Below are 14,999 nucleotides of genomic sequence, written 5' to 3' on the forward strand. Positions count from 1 at the left end.
TTGTTCAGTGTGAGTCTTCGCACCTGCCGGACTGTTTCTTGGTGCTTGTGTCGCCACCGTTGGATCTGGATATATAGTTTTCAATCTCCATGAAACGGGTCGTTTATTGAAACGGTCACCTCATAAATGATTGGTGCAAGTACACTATTTGAACCAATGTTTTTTTAAAGTCAAGCTGGGGTTAGGCAGACCCCTGCCAATTATTCAACTATACCATTGGGTTTTGAACCTGCAACCTCTCAACACAAGACAAGCGGTATCAGAAGATGAATTTTTAACATTTATTAAAAAAATAGCCGATTCAGGTTAGTATCATATTGATTTTCTAGCTGTACAAAAAGTATCAGCCTATTCAGGCGGATACTCACCGATGCTGACAACACTGATTTGAATCAATATGAAACATGACCAAGTTCGTGAACTCCTGTTACATCTTGAGGTTGGTTTCTCACAGAAGTCAGGCACATTTCCTACTTTTTTAATCACAAAAAAATGCTGGTTGTGATCAGGATGGAGGCCTGCATTAATGAATATTGTTAGGCGCTTGGGTTGCCAATGGGCTCGTCGGCAATTTTCGAAAAACAGTCAGACAGACCTGGTGGCCAGAATCAAACATCTTATCACAGTAACTCCCCTCTCCAACTTTCCCATCAGGTTTGGTTGCTGCTTTGTACAGTTTTACTAAGTTTTGTAACCAAAAAGCTAAATTCAATTCTTATATGATACCTAGACAGCTTGACAAATTGACGGAAATGGGACTTTTAAAATGATCTCTTAGAGGGTGTAACACAATCTTATATTTAATGATATCTGGTAGGGGTCAACAAACCCCAGCTTGCCTTTCAAAATAAAATAGACAATTCCAAAATCCATGGCAATGAAAACACTAAAATTTTATATTTTAAAAAGATCATGCTGTTTCATAAAAAAAACACTACCAAGTTGTTCAAAACAATGACGATAGGGATGATTTCAGGGATTACTCGATCCTGCTTCAAATATACACTATGAATAGCGCAGTTTTAGAAGATTCAAGTTCGAATAACTTCGCCCACATTAAATAATCTGTCAGGCTTGGGTTGCAGTGGATTCACTTAAACAAAGTTATGTTATCGCTACCATCGGGGTTCCACTTGTCTGGTAGGAGCAGCTAGTGCACGTCACCTTGTGCTGGGATGTTGCAAGTTCAAATCCCAATGGTATCATTGTATAACTGGTAGGGGTCCGACTAACCCCAGCTTGCCTTTCAAAAAAAAAAGTTGTGTTATCTCTTAAAAATAACTTCTAAGTAAAAATTCTGCAATCGAAAAAGAAAAAACACATGCAATGTCTGACTTAGCCAACATCATATATTATATGAGTTCAATGTTTACATTGGAAGAACAAAGCTCATAGGCACAGCCTGCTTGATGCTTTTTTTGACTCCTTGCATCTCAGTTCTCTCCTCCACACAAGTTCCTAAAGCTATTTAAAGTCGGGCATAACAAGGAACATAAGCCACCCACCACCTAAAAGCAGACAGCCTTTAGGGCTCAGATATTTACACTGAACTTTTCCTCAGCACAAGCAGCGATCAGGAGATTGCTATCGGTTCAGAAAACTGTGGACCCACTTACTGAAACCACTTGAGTCTTCAATGTGATCAGCAGGCTCGTTAATCTGATCCATCATAATGCAAAATAATGATCACAAGATTGTCACTGAAAATGAATCGCAAATGAGCAACAATAGCAACGTATACGAGCATTGCATCCACAACCATCTTCCACGCCGCATGAGATGAGAGAAATCATATTGACATAATTGCAAATTTTTTAACTTGACATTCTGAGTGGCTCAAGGTGAGGCAATAGATATGAAACAGATTCAATGGTTTGACAGGTCGAGCAACTAATGGCTGGCAACGCATGAGCAGAAGAATTTACACAAATAGAGTTCGAGCATCAATGGTTCAATAATGAACCAGACAATATGCTGGGACTGCAGAATTATATCCCACATGCACTCTGCTCTGGGTAAATGCATCGAAATCAAATGTTAAGGTGGCAGCCAAAAGAAACATAATGATGTTCATGCATCCAAAGAAAAGCAGGGCGCTTTCCACAGGGTCTGTACTGTGCACTGACCCACACAAATGTAGGGCTCACCTCCGGGAAGGAAAATAGCCTCTTTTCATTGTAACTTCCTGTGGACTTGTTCATTGATGGGAGTTTAAAAACCGCCTAGGCAACCTGAGCTATCATTTCTCATAAAATAAAGCTTCTCCAGTACATAGATGCAAATGTTAACATACCACTGTTGGCTCTTTCTGAACTCGGTAAGCACTGGATAGATATTCTCGAAAGCAGCATATGTTTCATCTCTCACCTATGCAAAAGAAACATACAAATCCAGATTAACACACAAGACCCAGAAAGCAAAAAAAATGGAAGAGACATAAGCCTCGGAATCACCTTAGCACCGGTTAGAACAATCTTCCCTGAAACAAATATAAGCAGAACAATTTTGGGCTGCTTCATACGATAAATCAATCCAGGGAATAACTCTGGTTCGTACTGTTCAGGTTAAAAAATAAAAACATGATAAGCAGCAGCAGCAGATTGTGTGTGTATGTGTGTGTGTGAGAGATGTTCCATAACAAAAGAAAAATTAGAACATACACTGGAGAAAGCACCATGAGAATACGCAAGGCCTTCCAATCTTATGGGAAATTTGACATCACAAGAACCTACAATATTCTGGATCTTAAAATCCTATGAAACAGAAGATATGTTCCCTCTTGAGTGTTAAGTTCTTATAGCAGTTAGAAATATAAATGTGATGAAAAGTATCAAGAAAGCATTTGATAGGAGAAAAAGATAAGACCCGGACCTTGAATCTGGCAGGAAACCCGAGCTTTTGGATGATGCGAGCATACTAAACAACAGATGACATGTCAGCTCACAGATTTTTTGGAATATCAACTTAAATTTAATTGCAAAGATGAAAACAAAATGCCAGGCAAGCATAAATTCATTTTCATGGTGTAACTGGTGGAATGCCGATCAAGGTAGTATATACCTTTCTTGCTGCCAGTTTAGACTGTTGCTCACTCTTTGCTCCAGTGCAAACCTATGTATGCATCAATCACATAACCGATCAGTGAAGATGGTGATATAGAATTCCGCAAAATAAGCCCACAGATCAGTTTCAATTTTCAATGGAACCTTATGCCATGAAAACAGTGACGTCTCTCTCATCTGCAGTACCTTTAAAAGGTATGTTTGTTTAAAAAATCCAGAAAGACTGGAACTTATAACAGCTGAAACATATATCTTGAAAAATTAAAAAATATATTATTGTGATGTCGAAAATTAAAAAATAAAATGAAAACTTGAAAAAAAGGAAAAATATATCTTAAGCAAAGAAGCGCTAATATGATGGAAAGAACGTGATAGACAACCTAAACATGCAACAATTTTACGTATTGCATTAGACTAGATATTCTAGAACTAGCAAATCACAAATATTACCTAAATAGTAGCAATCACTATATTATCATAATGATATTATCGTGACACCATCGCAATCATATCACGATAAATATAAATATCCAATATAAATTGTATTTTATTTTAAAGCTTTAGTGTTGTGATATTTTCAAGTTACCACCTATATCTCTAACTATGCTTTTAATATATTTAACAAAATCTATTGTTACATCTCTTGGATTTGAGCAAAGCTATCATGATCCAACTTTGTTTGTGTTTTCTTCTTCTCATGGTAAGTAAATATAACTCTTAAATATTGATGATATGATTATTACAAGAGATGATTTGCAGAAAGTGGAGGATACCAAGAAGGGGTTGGGTAATATCTTTGAGATGAAAGATCTAAGACATTTGAAATATTTCTTTGCTTTAGAGGTTGCATACTCAAAAATGGGACTTTGTTTGTCACAAGATATGCATGCAACTGATCTTGTTGTGAAGGCAAGACTAACATATGATTCTAAGAAAGTTTTTTTATGGAAGCAAACATGAAGTTGAGTGTTATAGACGGGGAGGAGCTAGAAGGCCTAATTGTATACAGACAATTGATTTGAAGCCTGATATACTTTACTATATCCCGAACAAATATCACTCATATTGTTCATGTTAGTCAGTTCATGAGTTCTCCCACATTAATTCACCTTGATACTATACTCAGGACTATTCAATATGTGAAAGACACTATACATTTTGGGGTGTGCTTCTCATTGTCTTCTTCCATAGATCTTAAAGCCATTTGTGATGCAGATTTTGGAGGATCCACTCAAGATCATCTCTCTAATATAGGGTTTTGTGTTTTTTATTTGGCTCTTTGATTTTTTGAAAGAGCAAAAAGCAACAAAGATTTGCACTATCCACAGCTGAAGCAGAGTATAGAGCTATGGCTCAGGTTACAAATGAGATTATTTGGATAAGATGGTTACTGAGAGAGCTCAGGATTCATGTTGGTGGAAAAACCCTCCTTATAACAATGAGTGTCATCCAGATTGCAAAAAGTCCAAAGTTTCACGTAAGGACAAAAGACAAAGCACATTGAGATAGATTACTTTACAAGGAGAGCATATGAAGATGGGATCATTTCTCTGAAGCATGTGAGCTTTAAAGTTCAAATTACGGATGTGTTCACTAAGAGTCTTGCTCCTTTATACTTTAAATCATTCATTTCCAAACTTGGGATGATTCCTCTTACATCATCACAAGTTTGAGGGAGAATATTGAGTTATATCATACAGTGTATAACATGTATTTGGTCATACCCTCACTATATGTAGTTTGTCATTATTTATGAGGGCAATATTGTCCACTTGCATGTAATTGTTTAAAGTCAAAAAGTCTAGCAGTCATTGTTGTCCATTTTAGAATAGGAAGTTAGAATGGAGGTTGGATTCTATTGTTTTGCTTAATAAAGATTCCTTTGTGCTTTTGCCTCTCACTTTCTTTCTTCTTCTACCTCTTCATTTTGTTCTAATATATAATTGTACACCTGTATTCTTGTACATATTTTGTACTTAAGGGGCATTTTCATATTTTTGTATTTTCTCTAGGGTCAGGCTTCTAATTAGCCAATTAGGATAGAGTTGTCTTAGGGATCATTTGTATTCTTTTGTAATAGCCCTGTGATATGAGGGTATTATTGTCAAGATTAATTGTATGACATGACCATCGTATTTCTCACCTTATTAAAGGTATCTTAAGAGTTAATGGAATAGATCCATTTCCATTCATGAAAAACCCAGAACTTATAAAATGGTATCAAAGCAAAGGGGCAACCTAGTCCTCTAGGTATGTTTAGGAAGATTACCACATAGAGACAATCCCTAACACCCTCTTCTCGAGTGACATCAGGTACTATCATCATCTGTGGATAAGTTGAACTTCCATCAAGTTTTGTGCCCCTCCTCTCTCATGCCCAGAGATTCGCATTGGGTCATCAGTTGCAGCACTTTGGTGGTGTTTAGAATCCTTACAAGGTTTGCCTTGACAAAAAGAGGCTATACGGCTGAGAACATCTTTCAGTTATTTTATATTAGCATGAGGCTGAAAGAGGGATTCATTCATTTCAATCCGATAGAGGAACTATTCCAGGTGCCTTTGAAGCCTATTGGCATGTTCTTAGCTTCCTTTCACTACTGAAATTGTTAGTTGATTTACAAGTATTGACAAAAAGACGCAAAAGACCGAGACTGACTTGTCCCTACAAGATGATTGAAGAAAAAGGAAGAAAGCAGAAAACTTTGGCATTTGTCTCTTTCATTTTGCCCCTTTGATGAATAAAGTTTTCTTGTTGGATCCTTGACCGGTGAACCCCAACCCTCCGTTGGTCAAGTGTCGAGTGGGGATGATTGGCTCCACTCTGCCATCCTCATTCTTACCCATCCCTCGGAAAGGCGGGTAACCATGTTTGAGCAGAAGATCAAATCCCTTTTTAGCTTTGGCAAACTGAGGAAATAAGGGATGATCTTTGAAGATGTGGTAGTTGACACATCCTCCCAACTTGAAGAACTGTGATCCCTGTCATTGGACCGTTGCCATATTTTCTGTAGGTTGGACCCCTTTCAGCTTGAGCATTTTCAGGCTCTCGCTGAGATTGATTTCGTCACTTTCCTTGATGCTGAGAATATCTGCGATAAATGTGGGACGATGAATCATTGGTTGTGAGAGCCTTTCTTCGGGGTCTTCACCCATGATGGTAGTGATTGTTTCTCCTCTCGACCACTTGATGCACTGATGCAAAGTTGAAGGAACGACATTGGCATTGTGGATCCAAGTGCGCCCAAGTAAGAGATTGTAGGTGGGTGACACATTGACCACGTGGAAAAACACATTATGCACCGAGTAATTGATGAAAATCTCGAGGAAGATCTTCCCTTTAGCTGTTCGGCCATGATTGTCAAAGCCATAAATGTTGATTGGGTCTGGCATGTATTCTTCATTTTTCAGGCTCAATGCTTTTGTTGTTATCTCTGGATGCCTGATTGACGATTTGTGCCATGTCCTCCAGGGTGGTACTCGACTTCACCTTGATTTTTCTCAGCAAGTCATCTAGAGTTTTCTGGTGTTTTGCAAAAGCACGTGCCAATTCCAAAATGGATATGTTGGACAGGGCTGTGATCGGCCTCTGGACCGAGTTTGCACATTCTCCTGATGCTTTCTTTTCAAGGACTTGCCTTTTGATGAATTTTTAAGGAAAGGCCGATCTGAAACTCTTTCTACAATATGACTTTATTTGATGGGTTCTCAGAATCAACTTCTGGCAAAACCCGTAATCCGAAGCTCCTCCCAAGAGTATTTTGATTGAGATAGTGTTGTTTAATGAGATTTAACAGCCTGATGTTATCCGGTTGCTTCTATAAATCACTTGGCTGCCTGCTGGCAATATTTCTTTGCTGATATACCTGACACGGACTGTCTGATTCAGAAGTTTTAGGAAAAAACAGATGGCATGATGTTGATGATTTATGCTTTTAACTGTATTCCTAAAGCACAACAAATTCTAAGAATTATAGGATTTTAGGATTGTGACAACATAAATACCAAACGAGGGATTTTTAAATTTTTTAAAATCTTCTAAACCTAGGATTCTAGTCCTAGAGCAAACCCAAAATCCTAAAACCAAATAGCCCTAAAAAACCTTTGAATCTAGATTTTTTTAACCATGGACACATTAACAAATTTAGTCTAGATGTAAGAACATTTCAATTGTTAAGATCATAGATGTTTTTTCTGCCAGTGTTTTTTTCTCGTCTTTAAGGTGTGCATTGGACATTCACGCTGTTGCGTATATCTTTGAAATCATTCAAGAAAAAAGAGAAGTTCATATCTTTGAAATCCAAGCACACCTTTTCTGTTTAACTGTTTCCTTCCTTTCAGGTTAACTTTTAGCATGATGCCACGGATTCTGTAACACAGTAAGGCTACACAAACTGGAAGGACCTCCAAAATACACTCATCATATCAATATCTTCCATGGCTAGAAATCTTGTCTTGAATATCAATGACAAAGGTATTATTTCCCTGAGGATATATGAGCATTCAAAATAGACCTTTTGTTTCTTCTTTTTTTTCTTTGCACTTTACCTTTTATTATTTTTCTATCCATGAATTTGCAATTTCTAGAATGCATCAACATGTGTATGTATATATAATATTCTGTAACACCATAAGGCCAAAATACTCCAAAAACCTCCAAGATTTACACATATATCAGTTTCTCTCCCCACTTGAACAAAGGTGTTGCTCACATAAAAGACAAGAAACTTCTCTGAGTAAAACAAAATCCACCCACAAAATATTCATATACACTTAAACAAAAAATAAAGAATATAAAAAGAAACTATCCATATCAACTTGAAAACAAAAGTTAGAAAGACCCCTTTTACTCCAGTAATCACAAATTCAGAGAAATACTTCTGAAGATGAGAATTTCACAATAAATCAACACAGTAACACACAAGGAAACCGGAAAAACAAAAATCTATAGAGCAAGGAAGATCTGTGGCAGTCAAGATCAAAATTGCTTTGGCTTCCCCTAAAAACACAGTTAGTCTTAAAAAATCTTCATTTTCTTTATACACTCCCTACCATCTTAGCTTCCAAGAAATATGCTGATACAATATCAGTAGTCCTGGCAACAAGATGCAGATAATAGATAACACAGCAATAAAACACAACCATAAACACAATAACCTACTAAAGGCATAAAATTAGTGTCCACGTGATCAAAGGTAGAGGTTGTCCATATGATCAAAGATAATGGAGGTTATGTACAAACAAATTTTATACCAGCATCAAAACCGACATGTTCAATCGATGATTCTAAAAATACAGAGAAGTTATTACTGGACAAGAAAACATGAGAAATTTCTAAGGAATCATCTCACCATCTTTCCAGAAGCAAATATCAAGGCAGTAGTCTTTGGTTCCCTTATTCTCATGATAACAGCAGCAAAACGCTGTTGAAAACAATTGTAAAAGAGAGAAAAAACAGTACGCATAAGTAACAAAAAGATACATTAAAAAAAAGTAACTGTAATTTACAAAAGCATACATAAATATAACATCCAATCAAATTTCAATCATCTACCTTGGGGTTGTATTCGGCATTTCGGGCTTGCAAAGCAATGGCCTTAAGATCCAGCTTGCAATCCAAGTTGACCGTCGAGACAATGTTCCTGCACATTCAAACTATATTACAATATGCGATAAATATTGCAGCAAATGACAGCAAAAGTTGCCACAAAGACAGCTATAAGAAATGCATACTATTAAAAGAGAAAGTCTACAATCTGTACCAACTGCACAAAAGAAACGACTGCCACAGCAAGCGTGAGAATAACTAAAAGCACAGACCACTTTCAACAGTCAACATGGCAAGCACCTGTCCCAATACCCTTATGCCTAAACTTCCATCTTCACAGTGAAAGGCATACACAACCAAACAATGATGTTATGTACTTAAGTTCAGGAACTGAAAATGCAGAAATTCTGCCTGAAGAACTATGTCATGATGACCTTTGCTTCTCAAAAAACTTTAGTGCAAGAGTGTACTATGAACAATGACTAGATACATGTTAATAAGCTAACCTCAGTTCCCATCTCACACCTAATTCAAGAAAAAGTCAATGCTCTATATTTCTTCCACTGATTGGAAGCTACAAGAGAATACTAGAGCTCTCTCTCTCTCATGCACACATGGAGATCACAAGCATACTGGATTTTTTTTCAAAATAAACTAAGGGATAAATCATAACTATAAAATAGAAGAGGATGGCCAAATCAGTTATGGCATTATATATATATATATAATCCTCTGGTTTATCTTACAGTTTAGCATTCACTGTGAAAAGAAGTACTTGAAGCATCACACAGAAGCTTAATATGCACACATAGAGAGCACATGCATGCTGGATTTTTTTCAAAATAAACTAAGGGATACCTATAAAATAGAACAAGATGGCCAAATCAGTTATGGCATATATATATATATATATATATATATATATATATATAGCTACTAATGTATAATCATCTGGTTTATCTTAGTGTTGTTTATCATTTACTGTGAAAAGAAGAAATTGAAGAATCACACAGAAGCTTAAGTTCCATGTGAATCCATACATGCACAGAGTTGCAGACAGATATAAACTCAAACTCACAACACTGCTTGCCTAATAAGCATCACTTCTAAAAAGAAAACTTTGCATATTCAGACATAATATGCAACTTGAAAGAGGGGGCTTAGATATTAATGATTGCTTCTGTAACAAGTATTGCAGCTTTACAAGCAATTGTCAGTTATGTGCACCCTAAGACACCATGTTACATAGAAATGGTATCCAAGTGATTGAAAATCAGGTTGATGCCTTTGCAAATGCTATCTCATCTCATCAAAGACACCAGTCTCCCATCTTTTTTGTCTTTTAACCATGTTACTGTTTTGATCCACAGGTTAGATATTTCAGTAACAGTTAAGGGGCCCAACTTTGAAATCTCATGCTATTAAAAGTGTCCTCTACCACAAAAACTACAAATTCATTAAATCATGAGCTTAACAAATAACTTCACCTTGGATCACTTTATTCTGTATCCATGTTATGCAGACACCTATATTAATGAACTTAAGATTCAGTTATATACTTGCTTCAATGCTCCAAGAATGACTAGCAATTGTTTTCAAGATCGAGTTTGGTTAGAAACTTGGAATATCTATCACTAGCCAGAAAGGCAAGCGAAGAATGCATGACCATGATAAGCAGTAGATGCTAAAACCGTACCACTTAACATGGTACTGTATTAAATGCAGAACATGTTGTAGTGTCATAAGATCAATTTTTTATTTTTTTTATGACGAGAAACCCTCGCCGAAACAAGGAAAACTCCAGGTGGGGCCCCGCGACCACCCGGCTTTACATGGCCCACCTCTAAAAGCTATGGACACACACGTGCACCAGCAGGGTTTGATCTGGTGCCTTCATCTTAGCATCCTCATAACCACCCTGCTGGCCACACAGGCAATTATCAATTATCAGTTGAAAGAACAAGAAGTGACAACTCCTTTCTCATTTTCCTCGTGCCTTACCAGTTACCACCCAACTTAGTTTCCCATAACATATAGTTGAAGTCTGTCACAATGTTATCAGTATCAGTGTGCATCGACGACAGAAAATAGATAGGATGCAAGCCTGAATCGGCTATTTTTTAATAAATGTAAAAAATACCAAAAAAAAGTTTTTTTATATTTTTTTAAAATTATTTTAATAGTTTTAACAGGCGTCACGTTATGATTGACAAGTAATTTTTTTTTTATTTTTTGGCCCGATACAGAACAATTCACTTGAGTATCGGTATTGGCTGATACAGCTGAATCGGTGGCCAAATGATTCAAGGCTGATACAGATACTGACAGCACTGGTCTGTCATACCATGCTCCCCTAAACAAGCAGTGGTGAAGATAGGGACTTGTAGTGCATACACTCAAAACCATCACATTCACAGATCCAGACCACAGAATTAAATGAAAATTACAAATTAATGAATTGTAGCATCTAGACACAAAGGACTTGTCTCTAGGACACTGTCCTTTTAATGGCAAAGAAGAGTCCACACGACATGCGCTGTGATGAGGTAATGGAATGCCCAATTTCAGGATTTTGGTAAGTTATATAAGCACCCCAATTCCTCGTTCGTGAATTCTACCACTTTCTAAAGGTGGAACAATATGCAACATCTTCCTGTCTATATAAAATGTCAAACTAGGGTCTAACAATGATCACTCACGCCTTTGTAAATTACTCATTATTAACTATGCATTACATTAAGAAATTGCTCATTGAAAGGGCACCATCTTCCACTAAACACAATTTTCCCATCTCAATCGGCCATTCATATCTCCACTTCGCATCCCAGACTATTCTTGCCAGCACTATATTTAACTATCATCACCCATATGAGCAGAAAGAAGGAAAATTGAATCGATCAGGCAAAAATAAGCAATGTTGTGCATGCCAGACTTGCGCAAACACCAGCAAGCTAGTTTAACACGTTGAGAAAGTCAAATAGATATACAAAATCAAGAAACCACGAAGATAACTTGATGCAGAGCATCCTGAAGATCCGAGCTTTGAAGACAAATTGGATCCAAATCCAATTCCCAAGATCCAATCCAGAATGCGATCCAGGACAGATCCAATCATGCAGGACTATCAGGGTCCAATTGGATCTTTGTCAACCCAGACCCATTTGGATTATCGTGCTACAATATCTGAGATATCCTGTATCTTTCTCAAAGATTGTATTTTTATTATTCGATTTCATTTTGGCATGTAACGAATCGTGTTAAATATATTTTTATTTGTAATCTTTTTTTTTAGGAGTCGGATTCTACGGATCCGGATAGTTCTGGTGCCCCGTAGGATTCTTTTGTGGTACTAGAGGGTGTATGGAGAACGCGGGTAGTTTTTTCTTTTTTCGTATTTGCAATTTTCTAATGCGTTTCATGCAGGATCCAGTTCACTGACTGTTTTGGATCTGGATCGGGATCAAGATCCGTTTTCAAAGGGGGTCCTAGTTGGCGCCATTTTGGAGTGGACCATCTTGGACCTCATTCAAAATCTCAGCCTTGACTAGTCCAAGTCAAATATAGTTGTTGCACCTTTTAATGCTCATGGCCAAAAATAGCCTAGTCAAAATCGTGGGTTGTGCTATGCTTGGGAAGATCATTTTTCTCTTTAATGTGGTTCTTCCCCAAGCTTCAAGGCTATTAATGAAGGAAGGTCGACAAGGGAAGATGGCTTTTTGTTTTTTGAAAATTTCAAAAATTTTCTTGGTGGAGAAAAAGTGTTTTGAAGGGTGAAGACAGTCTCAATATTTTGACCGTATCTCCCTAGATATCGGTCCAAATTGCATAATCTTTAGCTTGTTGGAAATCTAAGATCTTGTCCTACAAGTTTGTTGTTTATCATTTTGTGTGATTCGGCTTGGTTAAGCCTCTAAAATCCCTGACAAGTGTTCTGCTGACGGCATCAAGCCATCTGGTTGGTGGAAAAGCTCGAGTTTGTGATCTTTGAGAAGATCGACCTTAACGTGGTTGTGTAAGCATTTTTTGATTCGTGTTGGCTGCTGGTTCGAGCTGCGGTTTGAGAGACTTCTTCCCGATGTTGGCTGCTTCTCAACGACATCCATTGGCATCTTCATCCGGATATTATTCACTGGTTCATGTGTTTCATTTGTGTTGTTTTATCTTATGTATTTTGTCTCCTTAGTAGCAAATTGCCTGAAAGTTGCAAGTAAATCATTTGTTGTTTGTTTGGAATGAATGTTTGAAGTACTTTCATTAAGAAGTGATTCTATTATTCATAAAATATTCAGTTTTATTGCTTATTATATAACTAAAATTTTTTGTCAAAACTCGGATTCCAGAATCCCGAGTTGTCTAAAACGACTGCATGTAGCGGCCTCAATACTGGTCGGATTCCTACGTTCTTTAGCTTCCCGAAAAGCTAAAACATTTTCCTACAACTTTGTATTTGAAGTCATTTCGTGAATCGGCCTTCTGAGTTCTTGAAAAATGTTGTCAAAGTCTCAGACTAACAGGAATCCACTGTCACTAGTTTGGTTCAAAACACTCCTAGTGGTGTTCGGTATTTTTTCGTTATCTCGAGATTCCCTGCATGAAAATTCATTTTTTTTATTCTGTGGAAAGCTAGAACCTAGATCTACAATTTTCATGTTTTGAGTTTTAATCGAATCTTCATTTAACTACCTTAAAAATATCAATCTTTTTTGTTGTCCAATAGTAGAAAATTTAGTTCTGTTATTAATAATTCACACCATTTTCAAAAATTCAAAAATTTGTAGAGCCTTATAGAAAACTCAGAAAATTCTGAATTTTAGTTCGTTGGAAAGGTCTGGATCTGACCTTTGATTTCACAGTTGGGAGTTTTCGTAAACTCCACTGTTTGCAGGGTTGGAACCCCTGTCGAATAGGTTGTCCACAGAATCCGAAAGTCTGTCATAACCTTGTTTGTCAGTCCCAGCTTTGGGTTCGTAAAATGAACACCGCTGATCTGAATCCAGTGATTTCAAATTCGTTAGAAAGTTGTGTGAGTGGCAGACAACTTTTATTTGAGCTGCATCTATCGAAGCAGAGTGCATGGGTCCCGAAATTCTGTTTTTCCACATCATGTGTGTCAATGATTTCGGATTCATTGTCGTATAAGCTTCCACGCGTGTCAAGATCTGTTTGGATGGTGGATCGGTGTGCACTGAGTCCACATCGTGAAATCCACATCATAATTGGCATTGCGCACAACGCCAACACTGAATCTCCCCTTCCGATGCAACCGTAATAGGTAAGGTTATAGATGAATTCAGTCTTACAAAATCTTGATATTTAGACAGCACTAGGAATTGCTAAATCTACGTCCGTGTTACTTGAAAGAAACATAAAATATGGTAGGAGGACAGAAATTGGATGGCAGTAAATCCCCACAAAATGGTTGAACATCAATCAATTAGAAAAGGAAGAAGGCACAACTTGATTGAAAGAAGATTAAGAACGATGGATTCAGTAAATTCAGTCGCTCTACAAATCAATCGATTGCTCCTCCCATACGTGCGTGTCGAAGAAAAAAAACTTCCGAGAAAAAACCAAATCCCCTACATCAACCTAAAAGAGAAGGAATAAACGAACTTTTTCCTTTTTCCGAAACAACCATCCCCCCCCCCCCCAAAAAAAAAAGGTAACAAACGAAAGAAACCCATCTCCAGAAAGACAATAAAAACGACGACGTCGAAACCAAGAACAGAGCACCACCAACTCCCAAACTCGGACAAAGAAAACCCACGAAAAATGCAAAAGAGACTCACTGTAACGTCGGCACTATGCCAGAAGGATGCTTAGAGAGATCTACAGGCTGACTTCCTTCTAGACCCTGATCCGTCATCTTCCGCGACCTCAGATCACCCTCTCTCCGGTCATCAACCACCGATCCGACCCAAAGAAATCCCCCACACAAGAATCCTCAATTCTCTTCTTCCCGAATACCGATTCCCACACAAAAGCCCCCGAATTCAAATCGGGCAGGCGATCGAGGAGGGAAAAAATTGAATTCGATGGTTTTTATAGCGGGACGATCGCTATATATACGAGAGAGGGGGGTCTTCTTGTCTCAATATAAAGAGGGGAGAGCGAATCAGCGATAGAGAGAGAGGGAGAGGGAGAGAGAGGGAGAGGGAGAGAGAGGAGAAAAAGGGAAGCCAGGTGATGGTCGATGCCTATTTCTATCCCCTCCCTTCCCATTTATACTGCCTGACCGGCTCGAGCCGTAACCCTAACCTGATTGCCACTGGCTATCACAGGTTTCCTGTAAACGGCGTTGGGGACGCGGACACCTATATTTATGTCTAGAACGTTCCTCGTCGTCCTCTTTTCAAAACGGGCTTTAGCGCGTTGGTTCACGCTGTGGGTTG

General features: G+C 37.8%; 1 protein-coding gene across 1 annotated transcript; it reads right to left on the reverse strand.

Annotated features, from left to right (window-relative positions):
- Positions 1 to 1,335: 1,335 nt before the first annotated feature.
- On the reverse strand, positions 1,336 to 14,785 carry LOC149838541 (TATA-box-binding protein). Its single transcript, XM_090007726.1, has 9 exons — positions 14,397 to 14,785; positions 8,614 to 8,701; positions 8,411 to 8,482; positions 3,061 to 3,111; positions 2,872 to 2,916; positions 2,661 to 2,753; positions 2,454 to 2,555; positions 2,294 to 2,367; positions 1,336 to 1,659 (listed from the first exon to the last, which is right to left on the reverse strand). Coding segments are annotated over exons 1-9 (603 nt in total). The 5' UTR covers positions 14,474 to 14,785; the 3' UTR covers positions 1,336 to 1,658.
- Positions 14,786 to 14,999: the final 214 nt, after the last annotated feature.

This window comes from Nuphar pumila, chromosome 5 (genome assembly GCF_984573655.1).
Source record: "Nuphar pumila chromosome 5, dmNupPumi1.hap1.1, whole genome shotgun sequence".
Classification (NCBI taxonomy): Eukaryota; Viridiplantae; Streptophyta; class Magnoliopsida; order Nymphaeales; family Nymphaeaceae; genus Nuphar; species Nuphar pumila.

Bases quoted from the DNA above. Each gene is read 5' to 3' on its own strand.
- LOC149838541 (XM_090007726.1), bottom strand. From the start codon at position 14,473: ATGACGGATCAGGGTCTAGAAGGAAGTCAGCCTGTAGATCTCTCTAAG. The intron at 8,483-8,613 runs GTAGATGATTGA...TGTTTTCAACAG, and splicing joins ATGCCGAATACAACCCCAAG to CGTTTTGCTGCTGTTATCAT. The intron at 2,556-2,660 runs GTATGTTCTAAT...TAACCTGAACAG, and splicing joins CTCATGGTGCTTTCTCCAGT to TACGAACCAGAGTTATTCCC.